Here is a 17,983-nt window from a genome sequence, read left to right on the forward strand (position 1 = left end):
TTTTGAAAAGACAAAATCCAGGTACTTGATTCCTACCTCTCCCTACATGCAGTTTTCCTTTGCACCAAGCATCTCTGGATCTGACACAGACATACCTTGTTCTTTGCCATTGCACATGGCAGTGATGCCATTTTCCACAGCACCTTCCCCATCGGAGCTTGGCCTCTCGAACGACAGCTTCTGCAGGAGCAAAGAGATGAGTTGCTCTACAGTGTTGGCACCTCTTGCCAAGTGAAGGGTCACAAGTGAATTTGAAAGCATGATTGTTACAAAGAGACGAGACATTTCAAACTCTCATCCACTTGGAAGACAAATAGCAAATAGTGAACAATTCCACGTTAGAGACTTTACAGAAGCACAGAAGCCACAAAACAGGTCTGGATTCGAAAGTGGAGTCCGATCAGTGAAGGAACAATCCAATACCTCCTATTACCCAATATATTTTAAATTAATTTATAGACTCTAAGCATTGCTACTTATAAACCTTTTAAGCAATGAACATTGACATGGACCAGGTAAGAATAACTTAAAACTGATTTCTTGAATTAATGCCTCATATAGGCATTGCAACTCACCAGAAGAAAGGGCATCCCTACGGGGTGCTTCAATACTTTCAATGTGTGAAAACAAAAGGGGCTTTTGAAAGACATTTTTAGTGCTGATTACTCTGTCATGGTTGTGCATGAGATACGGCATGAAGCAGCACAGAGCTTATGGCAGCACAGTTTTGGTAACTACATGATTCATGGGAGGTGAAGGCGGGAAGCAGACGGAGAGATTGTCACCAAAAGAAAGACAGCGAAGATTTGCTGCATTGTTTTCTGGCACACATCTTAGAAAAGCCACTGCTTTATGACACCTTCAGTTACTTTGCCAATACTCTGCAGCTGCCTGCAAGCATGCAAAGACAACAGCTTTGTCAAATCAGGAGATCTGAGCTATCATGGAGCATGCTTTGCCCTTTGTTTCCCAGATGCAAAGCAGCATAAGACCACTGGCAGTGGGGTCCTTCCACCACAGGGGCTGGATTTTTTATTAGGAAGCTGGTGACAACACTTTTGTCATGGGGACTTTCAAGCAGTGTTTGCAGAGGGCTCTGCTCCCAGAACAGTAGCTGGCAATGTATTGACCACTCACTGCACAGCTGCTCTCTTTCCTAATTCTTGCTCTTATATCCTGCTGGCAGGAGAGACAACCACATACGAATAGCCAAGTTTCTGTACTCTGCCAAACAGTAACCTCAGCATGCCCAGGGAGCTCTTCAAGACCTGGACTCCCCAAAATAAAAGATTTTCATTTAAACCTTTTGTATAACCTTCAGCTCTTCTCTGAGAGTCACATCCCTGAACCTTGCACTTGATGGAGAGTGTCTCTGTATCATGGCAGGGGTATCAAACCTGCTTGGTCTGCATTCAGCCTTCTACATGGCTGAAGAGAAGCTGCTCATGGACATGAATCAGTCTGCTGGCTGTTTGTGACCAAAGGAACAGACATGGCAGAAGGCTTCACTGTGCAGGATGTGTGCACACATCCAAACAAACAAAACCAACAGAAGGACTAAACCAGTCAGCAGGTATTTACAACCAGTGTCTAGGAATTTTACATGCACCATGCGGATAACTTTACCTTTTCCAGCTCTGTTTTGTGTACTGGAGAACTGGACAACGGCCCATCAGACTCAACAGCTCCCGTGCAGTTGCTGCACACATCTTTTACAACCTTAGGAGACAAGGCAAAATGTATTAATTACTCACAAAATACAAATCAGAAGAATTATAAACAAATGGAAAGGGAGATGGGAAGGAGAATCACACAGATGTTTACGAGGCTGGCAGGTGTCAGGCAGGCTGCCACTACATTGACTTCTCCACACTGCCTCCCCTAAGTCATTTCACAGGCAACCTGGAGGAGACAGAATGTCTAGAGGTGGAAGGGTTCAGTTTCTAGACAAGCTAAGCTCCAAGGCTCTCCTGAGTAGAAGAAGCAGCAGCGCTGCTGACTTCCATGTGCAAGTTTTGCAACATGAACTCATCTGACACCACCAAATTAATTTCATTACAATGACAAAAAAGTAGGATCCAAGCCAAGGTCCTGCAAGTCAAAGGACAAGAATTTTGCACAGCACACTGCCCAGCTGCTCCTTTTCTTTTTTTGCCACTAGAGGATTAATGAAGTGCTGATCAACTTGCAACTAATTCTGCACAGTGGCATTATGTAGCATTTTTGTATTATACTTGCACAGTGACGTATAGTTCAGAGTACTTGTAAAGGTGTTTGTAGGCATGAGAATGGCACTGCCTGCTTTTAAAGGGTTAAAGAAAAACCCAGAGCTTGGGATTCACTGAGATTTTGATAGAATATGAAGAACTTACAAACCTGAAACTGCATAAACATATAAATACCTGTAGAGCCTTTACTCCCCACAGGCATAATTCTTTATCTCTTGTGAGGTTACCACTAACCCATTCCCAGTCTGAAATTCCTTGTGCTGACGAGAACATGTCCTCACTCTCCACTCAGACTCATGCCAAGGGGGTGCTGAGCTCTACATAGCTGATTACAGCCATGCAAGGATGGCAGAGCCAAGCAAGCTGTGAAAGAAAGGCATCCTGCTCTGCTGGAAGCAGCACCACAATGCAAAATTCCTCCTGGACATGCACATGGATGTGTTTACATATCCAGCTCCTCTCTTTACACTGTTTACAGCAAGCCCGGCTGGCAGAGCAGAGGATCCGGCCTGAGAACTCCTAGTTCCAGGGAAAACAGCAGCTAACTCCTGTCAGTAGCCAGACTGCTCTCAAAAAGAGGAAAAGTAAACAAACAAACAACGTCCATTTAGTTTTGAACTGAACAATTTCGATATTGAAACTGTCAAAGAGCTAAAGATGGCACCAAACAGTCCTTGCACAGCATTGAGGTCCCCAGCCTTGAGGCCACATCTGGAATACTGTCCAGTTCTGGGCCTCTCAGTTCAAGAAGGACTTCAGAGAACTGCTTGAAAGAGTCCAGCACAGAGCCACAAAAATGATGAAGGGAGTGGAACATCTTCCTTACAAGGACAGCCTGAAGGAGCTGAGGCTCTTGAGCTTGGAGAGGAGGAGGCTGAGAGGTGACCTCATTCATGGATATAAATATGTAAAGGGTGAGTGCCAAGAGGATGGAGCCAGGCTCTGCTGGGTGATGCCCAATGACAGCACAAGGGGCAATGGGTGGAAGTTGAGGCATAGGAAGTTCCATGGAAACACGAGGAAGAATCTTTTCATGGTGAGGGTGATGAAACACTGGAGCAGGCTGCCCAGGGGGGTTGTGGAGTCTCCCTCTCTGGAGATATTCAAAACCCACCTGGACGTGTTCCTGTGTGATCTGCTCTAGGTGATCCTGCTCTGGTAGGGTCCAATGGACTAAATGATCTTTCAAGGTCCCTTGCATGCCCTAACATTCTGTGAAATGAACCCAATGCTTACAAAGACAGCAAAAGCACCAGCCCCATTTTACAGATGGAGAACTCATGAACAAAAGAAAGATTAAATCACTCACACACACACAAACGTAAGCCAAGAGGGGCAATGAACCTACACTTTTATTTCTGGTATCTCAAAACACTTCAGCAGCCTTTCTTTACTCTGAACTTGCCTGTATCTTGTCCCCCAAACACAAGCTCAGTATTTCATAGCATTTGGCATCCTTGGTAAAAAGAGAATTTAAATCTACCTGCTGCAGAGCACATGCACCTCAGAGTTAAATGCAGCCCTAAATTCCACAACATCATCAGATTTATTTTCTTGAATGGGTGTTGTTTTATTTTGAATTGCTGGCCCTCAGCAATGGTATAAATACACTGCTGTGCTCCTCCTAGAGCAATGTGACCATACACAGTTTCTGGGAACAGTCACTTCTGTCTCCTGCATGACCCTGAGTCAATGGCTCATGTTTTCAGCATCTGCTCACACCACACAGTTAGTTAATTTTGGCAAAGGCAGACAGTAATGGGAGTTACAGACAGAACAGAGGGAAATGATTTGGCAGCACTGCCTGCAGAGTATGTGCAAAGTCATGCACTCCAGTAAATCCGGTTCTTATCATACCTCACATATTGAAGGAGAAGTTAAAGTGCTTAATTGGGCTGTAATTAAATTTTGATTACAAACTAGGGCACGCTGTCAAATGGAAGTTTGTGTCAAGATCTGAAGCAAATGCATATTCAAGGCTCCCACACTTCATCTGGGTTGAAGGGGTTCAGTGGCAAAGCCTTGCTCATCACCTATGTGCCATGCGATGGTGTCTGATGCACAGCAGCAGCTCACCAGGCTGAAACGCCTTCCTTATAGAATGCCTGCCTGGATGTGCTCTCTATAATTATGTTTGCAGACAGCTGCCATTAGAAATGTGGTTTTCACATGCCTATACCTCTAACTCAACATTTTGAGGATAAAACATTCCACCAGTGCTGCCAACTTGCATCATTTCAATCACAAGTTTCAGAGGACTTGTCAATTTTTTTTTCCTACGTTCCATCTCCTGAAGTCATCTGAAAACAAAAGATTCCTATTTCCCTTTAAAAAATGTTTGTGAGAGAAGGTGGGGGAAGGAGGTCAGCAAACTTCTATTGATTTCAATAAAATATCTTCATGGCTACAAAAGCAGAAATCAAATAAAAGGAATCCCCAACTGTGTTATTTCTAATGAATTGGCATCACCTGGAAGCCTGAAGCGTAGTCCATGACTAGCTGAAGTTTTCTCACACATGAGAAAAAGGAAATCATTCTTTTTTTTTCCTCATCATAAATGCCTTTGTACATTACACACACAGGGTGACCTGCCAGGAAAACCAAGCTGAGCTCATGAGCAGACTATGTGTTCAGATATTGGAGATATAGGAGCAAATGTAATCAGAAAACTGCAGGTCTGTCATTTCTTTGGATAGCCTCAAAAGTAAATACATTGAAAATAATCTTCTGTTATTCCATGGCAAGGATGTTAAATGACACAACTAGCATTGCAGTGTTACAATTAGCAGACTTCAGAACTGCCTCTTTCAAATGCAGACCTGGAAGGTATGAGCAGCCTGAGCTATAATCTTATTCCTTATTTGTCTTATAGAAAATCCTTGAATCCCCAGATGGATCCACACCAGTGCCTCACAGAGTGCAGTGACAGGAGGAACAAAAGGGAAATATTTGCAGGTAGAAAGCTGGAAAGATTCCCTGCCCCAAGCCATTGACAATTCCACAAGTCAGTGGAATTTCTGACATGTGTCTGGAGTATTTCTCTTTGAAACTATTTTACTACACAAGCACTAACACTGACTATAAAACTTCCATACCTGCACTCACCTACAAATGTCTGTAATTCTTGCATCTTATTTTAAATTATATCCTAGGACTGGAGGCAAAATACTTGCCATACACTTAACTCTTTCTACATGCAAAGGCAGAAGAAGGAAATCAGATTTTTCCAGCTCCCTTCAAAGATCCAGGCTTCAGATGAAAAGCACAGGCACTGCTGTTTGTCTGAGGAAACTGGGAATGGGATTCTGGCAGACTAGCAGCCAAGCCTGTCTTTAGAGCCTGTATATCCCCTTAACAATACTTTTCTGAGTACTCAACCAAGACAACCCTTACATCATTTCTCCTGCATTACTACCATGCAGTCTATTGCCATAGGCAGCCACTTGACTGGGAAGGAGGTGCTGGGTGACTGGGGAGGGCAGCTGGAGGCACTACTGCTGCAAGGGCAGAGGTACCCTGTGCAAAGGGAGCTGCATCCCCAGCCCAGGCAGTGCAGAGATGCAGATCATACTTCAGGCTGCACTTCTGAGCTAGGTATGACTATAATAATTTTCCATCCAAAAGTGTGAGTAGGAGACAGGAGAAATATTATCCAGTAGTGAAAGCAGAAGGTCAAGTCTCAGTCTTCCTGGGTTCTGCTCCAAGATCCTGCTAGACTTGTGATTTTAGCCAGGAACCTAAAGAAAACTTACCCCTGAGGAACCAGGCAAGAAGGAGGTTTGTGGTCCTGGATACACTCGGGGTGGGGGGTTGGTACATATGCATCTAGTTTATTTAAGTCTCTTGTTATTTTGCATGGTGCTAGTCACACACACACACTCTGGTTCACAGCCAAGCTGGGGTCTTCTGGCTCTCACCCTAGCAGCACTCCTGCAGGCTGGTCACAGCTCTCACATGCACCTCAGTCCATCATGTCTCTAGGTCAGACCATCAACAGCTCTTATGCAAACACACTGACCTTGTGATCTGAATGCAGGTATGGAAAACCATCTCTTTGAGACCACAGAAGCCTAAATCCTCAGAGGTTTCATTTAGTTTGCAAAGCCTTCACTGCTGGTGATGATGTGCAGTGGAGAAAGAACCTGGCCTGACTGTCCTGGGCCACAGCCTGTTCTTGGAAGTTTCTTATAAAGTAAGCAATGCTCTGTGGAAGTAATTTGTATTGAGTTAGCATCCCTGACCAGCATGTTTCCAGTCAGCTTGAAGGCATGATGGTTCAGCACTTGACTCTGCTCAGCTACAGAATGGAGATAATAACCTCTTTGGGGAACATGACTTAAGCCAATAAAGCAATGTCTGAAGTGCTTTGAGCTCTCCAGCTGCAAATTCCCATAGAAAATAAAACCAGCCCCACAATGTTTACAGTTACAAGCTCACTTCTGTGCTGATTTAAACTGGTAAAAGAAGAGCTCTGTCAGGAGTTTATTCTTCAGTAAAACTTAGTCCACATTAAGACCAAAGCCCAAAAGTTCCTTGACTCCCTTCACTAAGCTCAGGGCAACGGAAAAAACAAAGAAAGATATAGTCCAAGACTTTTACACACAGTTAACTGAGATGGAAGCTGGTTAGAACAAGTGGATTAAGAGCCCTACAAGGAGCATTGCAGGGTCTTTGGATGACTGGATGCAGTCACAACCTTGATTTACTGCTCTCTTCAGGGCAAAAAAAATCTCTCTTACAAGTTCAAAACTGACTGAACTCTGTCAACGTGATGGATGCAGAAACGTCTGCTTATGCCTGCAAGATTCACTGCTCCTCTGCAGCCCCTCAGCTGAAGTGACTGCTTCAGAACAGCTGCACACTGTAAAAGGAAGCAAAGTTAACAAAGAGTGCCTGATGTTAGGTAGGATGGCCAGCACTCCAAGATGACAGATTACCTCTCATGCATGATCAATCTCTAATAATTTCTGCAGGAGGTAATGCTGAAAGAGGTCTTGGGATCAGACACCATGACCATTTCCTTCTACAAGAAGCTCCTTCAGAGCATCATTTCTTTGGCACCCATGTATTTTTAATCCTGAAAGCAGTTTTCAGTGGCCTAGTCTGAAGGTCCTGCACACAGAACACATTCATCTGTATGAATGAAGCCACTGAACAAGCATCCTCTTGTCCTGTCATGTTCTTAGCAGTCCTTTTATTTCCAACATGGCATTTCCCTGGGCTGCCTACAGCTAAGTGTAGTTCCACCACTCTGCTGGATGTGCTGAGACAAACACATGACTGTAAGGCCTTGCTTGACCACAACTGCACAGAAGCACACACAGATGCTCCTATGCTCAGGCATGCATGGAAAAAGCTCATTTCTGGGTCAGAGTGTGCAACTGCACACATTTTTTCATGTGCATTTTCGTGGGAACATTTTAGGACTCAACTCTGGAAAATTCCACCACTTTCTGTTGCTCACTATATCACTGCTGTGAGCTCAGCTCTAGGCTGAAGTTATACTAGTTCTGCTCCTTGCTCTGAGAGCCTGACAGGCTCTTTGGTGACATCAGCTATCTTTTTTCATCAAGCACTTGTTAGCTGGTGAAACTGAAACTCCCTTTGTGGCTTCCAGTCTAGACTTCAATTTGCACTAGGGTTATCAGCTAGGGGGCTTGGTGTCATCTTTACAAACACTGTGCATTTATTTCACACTTATTTTCCAGTAGATATTTTAAATGTATTTGCTTAAGTAAATGTATTTTATATTGATCACATCTGACTCTGGAAAAAAAACCAAACCATCTGGTTTAGCCTTCATGGGAAAGTCTGGCCTCTAAAGCCATTTGGAGCTTTTCAGGCTTGAGAGTTAAACTTTGACACTGAGATATAAATCCATGAGAACCCACTGCTCATGAGGGATAACCGAGGTCCAGTGGCACATACTGGTGCAGTATCTTTGGCAGATAATGCATCTCATGGTTTAAAAATCTTGAGAGGTTACTCATGAGCAAGTGTAGGAACTTCCAACACAAAGCCACATAGCATTTTCAGCAGCTCATTTCAAGTAAGGCTTGAATGAGCAAATGATAAGGATGATAATGCTGTTAATGATGATAATGCTGATAATGATGATGATGATGAGGATAATAATAATGATAATGACGACGATGATAAGAATCCCTTGACATTTTCTACATTTAAAAAAAATACAAAACCCAGTGCTTTTTCATCATCATAAATTAATAATAATATTACCACCTTGACACTTGCTACATTTAAAAAAATACAAAACCCAGTGATTTTTCATCATAAATTAATAATAATTAATAATAATACTACCTCCTTGACATTTGCTACATTTAAAAAAATACAAGACCCAGTGCTTTTTTATCATCATAAATTAATAATAATAATACCACCTTGACATTTGCTACATTTTAAAAAAATACAAAACCCAGTGCTTTTTCATCATCATCAATTAATAATAATAATACCACCTTGACATTTGCTACATTTTAAAAAAATACAAAACCCAATGCTTTTTTATCATCATAAATTAATAATAATACCACCTTGACACTTGCTACATTTAAAAAAATACAAGACCCGATGCTTTTTTCATCATCATAAATAATAATTAATAATAATACCACCTTGACACTTGCTACATTTAAAAAAATATAAGACCCGATGCTTTTTTCATCATCATAAATAATAATTAATAATAATACCACCTTGACATTTGCTACATTTTAAAAAAATACAAAACCCAGTGCTTTTTTTCATCATCATAAATTAATAATAATTAATAATAATAATAATACCACCTTGACATTTGCTGCATTTAAAAAAAATACAAAACCAAGTGCTTTTTTCATCATAAATTAATAATAATTAATAATAATACCACCTTGACATTTGCTACATTTAAAAAAACCCAAAACCCAGTGCTTTTTTTCATCGTCATGATAAATTAATAATAACAAATAATAATAATACCTTGACATTTGCTACATTTCAAACAATACAAAACCCAGTGCTTTTTTTTTTTTTTTTCCCCTCACAAAGCTTTACTTCCTGACAATGCTGGAGCTGTTGTAAGAGCTGCAGAGCCCATTTTTGGTTAGCTGTTGGACAGGCAGCTTGTAGTGCACAGAACTTGGAAGCTGAGCATAGAGTAGTGCTGCCATGTGCTTGGAAGAGTTTTTTTTATTAATAGAGAGCTTTGCAGCATGAAGGAACTAAATAAAGTGCTGTCAGCCTGTCTCCAAATGCTTTTGCAGATAACATAACTTTGTTAACATGCAACTGCACAAAACCTCATTTTTTTTTTTAACATAGCAGGAATGCATCTGGGATATGGAAAAAATCCAATACTGTTCTGTCTGCCTGTGTGGGGAATGCTTTATGTGCAATTTAAAAACATAAAGCAAACAGTTTTTAATGGAAGAAAGTCTGATAAATTCCAATGAATTCAGCATTACTGAACCCAAGTTTAGAACAAGACAGGAAATAATGGTGCAGTTCCAACAATCTAATTACAGCAGAATTCCCCTGGAGAAGAACATGACTGATGAAGTTCATTTCATTCCAAGCAGTGTTTTTGAAATTCAAGGTGACTTAGTGGGACACTTGGATGGTGCTGCATTTTAAGACTTCAGCCTAGCTAATGATGTTAGAAGCAGCCTAACAATTCCATGGCTGTGATTAGTTTCTAGGGCAAGGCAAGCAGACATTTTCTAACCTCAGATACAAACTCACAGTCAAAACCAAACACACACAGACCCCAAGCCCTCATAAGGTGCATTCAAATATTGCAGATCAGGAAATGGCAGGTTAATTTTTCCACTTAGTAAATTAGCCCACAGCAGAACTTGTACCTCATCAGCTGCATTTTATGTCTCCCACTTCTGCATCAAAACTGTCTGCCATCAGGAAATTCCTTTGTGTTTAATTTGATTGTATTTGGGAAAAGCAGAGTTTGTTCTTAGAAAAGCAAGCACCATATAAGGTCAGATCAGAGCACTGAGTGGAGAAGGCCTGATGAGTCTTAGACATTCAGACTTTTACATGCATTTAAAAGGCTGGATTTCAAGGTCTTAAAACAAGCTACTCAAACTGCAGTGATAGTTTCCCACACTGCTTCACTGACCTCCACATGTGAGACTGGCAAAGTCCAACATAAATACTTAGTAATCTGGTTAGGATTTACAAGTGCAGCCCTTGCCTTGAGATTTTCCACATTAGTAGACACCAAACAGAAAGGAGTGGAACATGAAAATAATCTCTCTTCCAGAAGTCTGCATTCCCAGAACAAACCATAACAGAGGATACACTGCTAAACCAGGACTAGCAAACTCAAATTGCCTTCAGGAAGCTGAAGCATTTTCTCTCCATCCAGAGCAGTTCAAACAGGTACCTCCTCAGAGATCCTTCTTTTTAGAAAGCTGGCTGTGGTGATGGTATCACAATTTTTGCAGGGTAACTGTGGCAGCTATGCATACACACCACTCCCAAGAGCATCCAGGAAGCCAGCCCCCTCCACCTTAGGGAATCTGAACCTTCAGCTCACTACCAACATGCCCTAGCCACTAAAACATCCTGGAAGAAGAACTGAAGATGGAAGTGAGCAGGCAATGGGAGCACTGTGTGGGTGGAAAAGCTCTTGTTCAGAAATGCCACCTTACCTTTAGCCACTGTTCTGCCTGCTCTTTGCTCTGCACTGCCAGAACCAGGGCATCTGCTCCTTGGTGTGAGATTTTCAGCTCGTGCTTCTTCTTTTTGCTGTCTTTGGGAATGTAGGTGATAGTGCAGTCATTCAGAAGCAGTTCCATCTGGGGCTGCTGGTCCTTGGAACTTTTGTAACACTAAATAAACATAGTAAAGGTCAAAAGTTACACATCACCTTCCTGAATCTTGGGGCAAAGCTGCTTTTCTACAGAAATACAGCCCTTGACCACACACCACACAGTGCAGCCAATGGTAACTTTGCATTTCTCCTTCTCCTCCTCTCTGTAAAGCAAAATCACTTCTAGACTGACATTAAGAGACATCTTTCACTACAGGACTACATTACATGGAGAGCATTGAGCTTCTCTGAATTATCCTTATGACTTCAACCCTGACCTCAGTCAGCTAGGAAAAGGTGATTTAGGGTATCTGTTCACCTGTAGGAGCCCAACATACCAGGACAGTGGCACATGCCTCACTCAGCTCTTTTCTTCCTTTGAGATAATAAAAGTCAAGTCATAGGCTGAGCAAACACAGTCACTCAAAACCAGCCTCTGCACATCACTCACAATCCTTCCCTCTCCAAAGGCCATTAACTCAATGTTTCTTTAGCTTGGTCAGAGATTTTAAGTTTGTAACGTTCAAAAAATGACTTGAAATATTGAAAACATAGAACATTGGTCACTTTGAAAGGCAATAAACAGCTTATAATTCCCCTTATATTAATTCAAACATTTTATTTATAATGATACATTACTAACCCTGAAGTATGTCTTATATTAAAGGACTTGAAGTGAAAAATGATTCCCTACTAGAAGTTACTTCTAATGTCTAACTCTAATTAAAATATTTTGGGTTTCTGGTGACAGCTGCATTTATAACACAAGCAGCTGCTAATCCCTAAGAATATATATTTGTTTTACTGGCATATCTCATAAATTAAATGTCTAAATCTCCCTTCAAACAACAAACCAATCTTGTGTAGCTGGTCGTTAAGACTCCTATTGTGATTTTTGTTTTCTCAATCCCCACTATAGAATTACTGAAAGACAACCCCTAAGAAAAAAGACAAAAAAAACAAATAACTTTTCAGACCACACATGTGGCTAAAGGAAATGAAAATAGAAAAAAATAACATATTTCTATATAGAACAACAAACATAAGTGTACAAGAAATATGGTGTGACTTCAGAGAAAAATCTGTTCCTTTCCCTTGTTCTTTCTTCTCTTCATGGCTGTTACCAGAGACTCCAGAAATCTGATATGACCCTGATTTATGGTGATAAAAATGCAGGCTAAGGAAAATGGCATTATGACAATATACTGAAAAGAGAGTCAGAATGAACATTCTATTTAACATTTAAATGATACACATATTAAATCCTCACTAACCATTGAAAAATAGCCAATCAATTCCAGCTACATTTTCAGAAATCTCTTCCCTCTTATTTCACATCCCTTTCTCTCTCTTCCCTCTTATTTCACATCCCTTTCTCTCTCTTCCCTCTTATTTCACATCCCTTTCTCTCTCTTCCCTCTTATTTCACATCCCTTTCTCTCTCTTCCCTCTTATTTCACATCCCTTTCTCTCTCTTCCCTCTTATTTCACATCCCTTTCTCTCTCTTCCCTCTTATTTCACATCCCTTTCTCTCTCTTCCCTCTTATTTCACATCCCTTTCTCTCTCTTCCCTCTTATTTCACATCCCTTTCTCTCTCTTCCCTCTTATTTCACATCCCTTTCTCTCTCTTCCCTCTTATTTCACATCCCTTTCTCTCTCTTCCCTCTTATTTCACATCCCTTTCTCTCTCTTCCCTCTTATTTCACATCCCTTTCTCTCTCTTCCCTCTTATTTCACATCCCTTTCTCTCTCTTCCCTCTTATTTCACATCCCTTTCTCTCTCTTCCCTCTTATTTCACATCCCTTTCTCTCTCTTCCCTCTTATTTCACATCCCTTTCTCTCTCTTCCCTCTTATTTCACATCCCTTTCTCTCTCTTCCCTCTTATTTCACATCCCTTTCTCTCTCTTCCCTCTTATTTCACATCCCTTTCTCTCTCTTCCCTCTTATTTCACATCCCTTTCTCTCTCTTCCCTCTTATTTCACATCCCTTTCTCTCTCTTCCCTCTTATTTCACATCCCTTTCTCTCTCTTCCCTCTTATTTCACATCCCTTTCTCTCTCTTCCCTCTTATTTCACATCCCTTTCTCTCTCTTCCCTCTTATTTCACATCCCTTTCTCTCTCTTCCCTCTTATTTCACATCCCTTTCTTCTCTTCCCTCTTATTTCACATCCCTTTCTTTCTCTTCCCTCTTATTTCACATCCCTTTCTCTCTCTTCCCTCTTATTTCACATCCCTTTCTCTCTCTTCCCTCTTATTTCACATCCCTTTCTCTCTCTTCCCTCTTATTTCACATCCCTTTCTCTCTCTTCCCTCTTATTTCACATCCCTTTCTCTCTCTTCCCTCTTATTTCACATCCCTTTCTCTCTCTTCCCTCTTATTTCACATCCCTTTCTTCTCTTCCCTCTTATTTCACATCCCTTTCTTTCTCTTCCCTCTTATTTCACATCCCTTTCTTTCTCTTCCCTCTTATTTCACATCCCTTTCTTTCTCTTCCCTCTTATTTCACATCCCTTTCTTTCTCTTCCCTCTTATTTCACATCCCTTTCTTTCTCTTCCCTCTTATTTCACATCCCTTTCTTTCTCTTCCCTCTTATTTCATATCCCTTTCTTTCTCTTCCCTCTTGTTTCATATCCCTTTCTTTCTCTTCCCTCTTATTTCATATCCCTTTCTTTCTCTTCCCTCGTTTCATATCCCTTTTTCTCTTCCCTCTTGTTTCATATCCCTTTCTTTCTCTTCCCTCTTATTTCATATCCCTTTCTTTCTCTTCCCTCTTATTTCATATCCCTTTCTTTCTCTTCCCTCTTATTTCATATCCCTTTCTTTCTCTTCCCTCTTATTTCATATCCCCTTCTTTCCCTTCCCTCTCATTTCATATCCCCTTATTTCCTAATAGCACCATAAGCACAAATGCACTTGGCAAGTGAGCACACCTTAGCTACACTGTACCAGTGTGGAATAAAGAGGTTCTATGGAAAACGTTCTACACCCTGTCAATCAGCTTTGAACAGAAGAGTGCAGTAATTATTAGTTACATAGTTAGTTATAAGCAGAGAGCAAGGAAAGGAGTGCCCAATCTCCCAAGGTGGATTCCTTCTGTAAGCACCAGCTTGCTTACAGTGACACAGAAATCTGTGCTTGCCTGAATTGGGCTCTTTGCAGAAAATAAAAAGATATCTATGAGCAGATAATTTACTTCACTAGTGCCTCCAATCAGAAACATAACAGATTTGCTTAAGGAACAAATCCATCCATTTGTTTCTCTTCTCCCTGTACTGCAGCTGTGCATCCTGTGAATGCTGCATCTGTACTTGCTGCAGAACAGATGGCAAAGGTTTAGTTTAAAGTGCACGCATTGCCCCTGCATCTGCTGCCAAGGCAGAGCTCAGCCTAACAAGGGACTTTTCTCTACAACAGTCTGATCCTGCAGCTCATACACAAAGCTCCCTAGAAGAGGGTTGGGTTTTTTTGGTCCATAGGGAATGAAAGATTGGCTTTACAGTTTTAGCAGGTTTTTTTTAATCCAAATGAAATATGTTAGATGCTAATAGGCCAGATTTTCTCTCTGCTATCAGGGAATTGCCTGGCTTAAAGTTTAAGGACATTAAAAACCAAAGCTTTAAGTGGCTAAATGATACACTTGTAATTGCAATGCTTCTCTGCTTCTTGGGTAAGTCATGACCAAACTCTTTAGTAAGGTTACCCTACACTTGGCCACTGTTTGCAGAACATATTAAAACCCCCAAATTCCTGTAAAATTAAAATACACCATCATCAGAAAGGGACAAGGAAGAGAAAAAACAGCAATTACCAGTAGTTTGTTCTCTTTGATAACACACAGCAGTTTGGTCCACTGCCCAAATCGTTTCTTTCTAAGGAGGAAGGCACAGATTTTGGCATCCTTCACCAGATCCATAGAGGCCTCCTCAGAAGGCCACTGATGTCTCATTTTTTTCCCCTTTCCATCCTCCTCCTCTTCGTCATAGGATTCATATGAGCTGCTCATCGCGTCCGAGTCGTAATCTTTGAGAAGAGCATCCAAGGGGCAGGTTACAACAGGCAGCCATGAAGCAACCTGGAATAACTGAAAACCTCAGCAGGGCTCATTTTAAGTTAAAGCTTTTGCAAAAGTCAGCCAGGACTAAATCAGTGTTTCAGTGCTTACTAGCACCAATACATCAGCTTCATTGAGTTGATGATGCTGCCCCATTAGGAAACTTTACAGAAGACACCTTGGAAGTTTTAACTGAAAGAATAAGCTGGGAATACACAGGTAGGATTTTGTTATCTTCAAGATGTTATTCATCTTTTGTCTACAGTAAGAATTTGGACATGAGGCAGAGTGGTTTCCACTAGAGAAGTAGTCACAAGAATACCATCACGTGGATGGTTCTTAGCTCTGGACTCAATGCCCTCACCACACTGGTGGTTCAAAGCAGTCCAAAAGACCAGCGGCTGAGTTGGACTGTCTCCAAAGCAACTGACACATCTTTATATGCATCCAACTTGATTTCCAGGTGTAGATTCCTCTAAAAGGAACCTGCTCTGTCTGCACCAAAACAGTTCTGCAAGCCAAATCAATGCATAGCCAGTGAGGGTAAGTAGAGCTGGCCACAAACGGTCAAAGCCATCCTTATGGCACATGACCAGAGCACCACCAAAGATGTAGCTGTCAAACACATAAAAAGTTGATGGATTTGCTGCAATTGCCAACTGCTCAGAAATTGCTCTAGAACTCTGTTACTCACTGGAAGTGATGTACTCAGGAGCCTTCCCAGGACTGAGTGGCACTGCCTCTTCATAATAGCCTTCAGGAAGGGAAGATGTTGGCAGTGGTGGAGGCCCATTATCTGGTGGCTAAGACAAAGGGAAAGAAAAAGTGATTACAGACCCACCAGGTGGGACATTAAACATGGTCAGAATACCTGCTCCTGATCAGTGCTAACCTTACCAGGCTGCTCTTGTGACTGTATCTTATGTTAACCATCTCTAAAGGCAAGGCTCCGGAGGAGTGAATTAGACGTGGTCCTTTGAATAAGATGGGGTCTTCAGGGCAGCATCAAAGACACTGAAATAAGAAACTACTTGAGGTGGCCTTCACTCATGGTCAGATACAGACACTTTCTGCACTGCAGCTCTGGTGGGCTGAAGAGTGAAGAGTCTAGAGTCCAGCAGAGGCTTTGAGCTTTCTCCCACACAATATAGAGTGAGCTACAGTGCTAAAGTCACCTGGGAGGAACCTGAGCTTTACTAACGTGTGGCATTAGGTGTAAGGAAATTACTGCTGGGGGCACCTCCAGTGTTTGGGTTATCTGCAAGATTTTAGAGCTGGACACCTCCAGATCTCATTACTGATAGCACACCTATGCTAGACACCTAATGAACAATATCAGCAAGATACATCCCACACTCAGAGTGCCCTTTTGTGCCATCTTGCAGGTAAGTGCTTGTGTATTCCCAATGTGAAAGAAGGCAAGGAGCCCTGCAGCTCATCCAGCACTGACTTCCCTTCCAAGTAGCAGCAAACTTCCTCACGACCAATGCCCCAATTTGTGCCTAAACATAGAAATTTTTGGTCTGATATCTACACTAATAGCACTCCTGGATCACATGACACAGCCAACTTCATATGGCACACCCCATTACAGATAAGAGATGGCAATCAGTGTGATCTACCTGGTGAACCAAAGGAGTTTTTCTTACAGTTCTGCTAGAGACATTATCTGTCAAAGAAGCCAAATAAAGGAAACTCCATGACTGTTAATGGAGTGTCCCTAAAATTCTGCTGAAAAAAAAAACCCAAATGGCACTTCTGCACATCACCACAGAATAAATGAGGTTTTCAGGGTCAGCTGCTGCTGCACAAGGAGCAAAAGGGATGTGAAAAAATAGCACATCTTTGCTAGGATTGCAAAACTGACAACCATTATGAGTTGTGCCTGCACACAGCAGCTCTGCGAGTCCTGAACTGTGAGACACCAGTGGGGGAACTGCCTCAAAGAGTTTGCATTTTCTTCCTTCACAGGCCTGGGCAGAGCCTTGCTCAAGTGAGCTGGGGTCAAGGCTTGCTCCTGGGGCAGCACAGCTTCATACCACCCTCTCATTAGAATGTATTAATATCTTGGTCTAGCCTTAATCTACTTTTCCTGTCAGGTGTATATAGAATATATGAAATTCCTGTCCTGGTTAAACCTAATTCACCCAGGAAATACCCACGCCAAGAGTTAGTCCAACTCCGACTTGACGCAGCACCAAGGATTCAAAGCTATCTTTTAACCAGAAACAAATAAGTGGTTCCAATAAAGATTGGGGAAAAGGGGAAAATTTCCTTGTTTTCAGACAAAATGTTATTCAGAAAGAAAAGGGGGGTGGGGGGGGGGTGGGGGGGAAAGGAAATGAAACACAAATGGTGCTTGTCTGAATTTGACCCTGCTGGAGCGGCAGTTACTCTGTACAGCTGGGGCGGGCTGGGCTGTGCAGCCAACGTCAACACAGATGGAATCCATTGCTGAATGAACTGGGCCCTCCTCTCTGAAATGCATTTTGCAGTGATTACCATAACCAAGTTGAAAACAATTTTATATATATATATATATATATATATATATAAAATAAATTATTAGGAGAAGCAGAAACATCCAACTTTATAACCTTTCTGATTAAAGCAAGGCTGCTTGAATCCTGCGAAGAGATCCAACAGATTAAATACTAAATGAAAACATCTCAGCCAAACCTGTGCTGTAAACAACTGCATCTTTTGGGAGCTATGGCATGGTTAAGACTTGGAGCCTCAGGAAGTGTGAAAACTACATCTGAGCATTCTGGTCTGACTAATACTTGCAGTGCTTTATTTTTTAAAAAATTCTTTTATCATTGCTGCATTCTTTCAACTTGGCAGTTTTTAGCAGAAGGTTGATA

General features: G+C 41.6%; 1 protein-coding gene across 2 annotated transcripts in view; it reads right to left on the minus strand.

The window, feature by feature from the left end:
* The window catches only part of AFAP1 (actin filament associated protein 1), a 51,309-nt gene that overhangs the window by 22,190 nt on the left and 11,136 nt on the right, over nt 1-17,983 (minus strand). For both annotated transcript variants that reach the window (XM_054391538.1, XM_054391537.1), the window contains exons 3-7: nt 15,814-15,922; nt 14,877-15,088; nt 10,901-11,080; nt 1,627-1,719; nt 96-180 (exon numbers count right to left, since the gene is read on the minus strand). In XM_054391538.1, the coding sequence (XP_054247513.1) occupies nt 96-180; nt 1,627-1,719; nt 10,901-11,080; nt 14,877-15,088; nt 15,814-15,922 (679 nt within the window). The remainder of the gene's footprint in view (nt 1-95; nt 181-1,626; nt 1,720-10,900; nt 11,081-14,876; nt 15,089-15,813; nt 15,923-17,983) is intronic.

Source organism: Indicator indicator, chromosome 23, assembly GCF_027791375.1.
Source record: "Indicator indicator isolate 239-I01 chromosome 23, UM_Iind_1.1, whole genome shotgun sequence".
NCBI lineage: Eukaryota > Metazoa > Chordata > Aves > Piciformes > Indicatoridae > Indicator > Indicator indicator.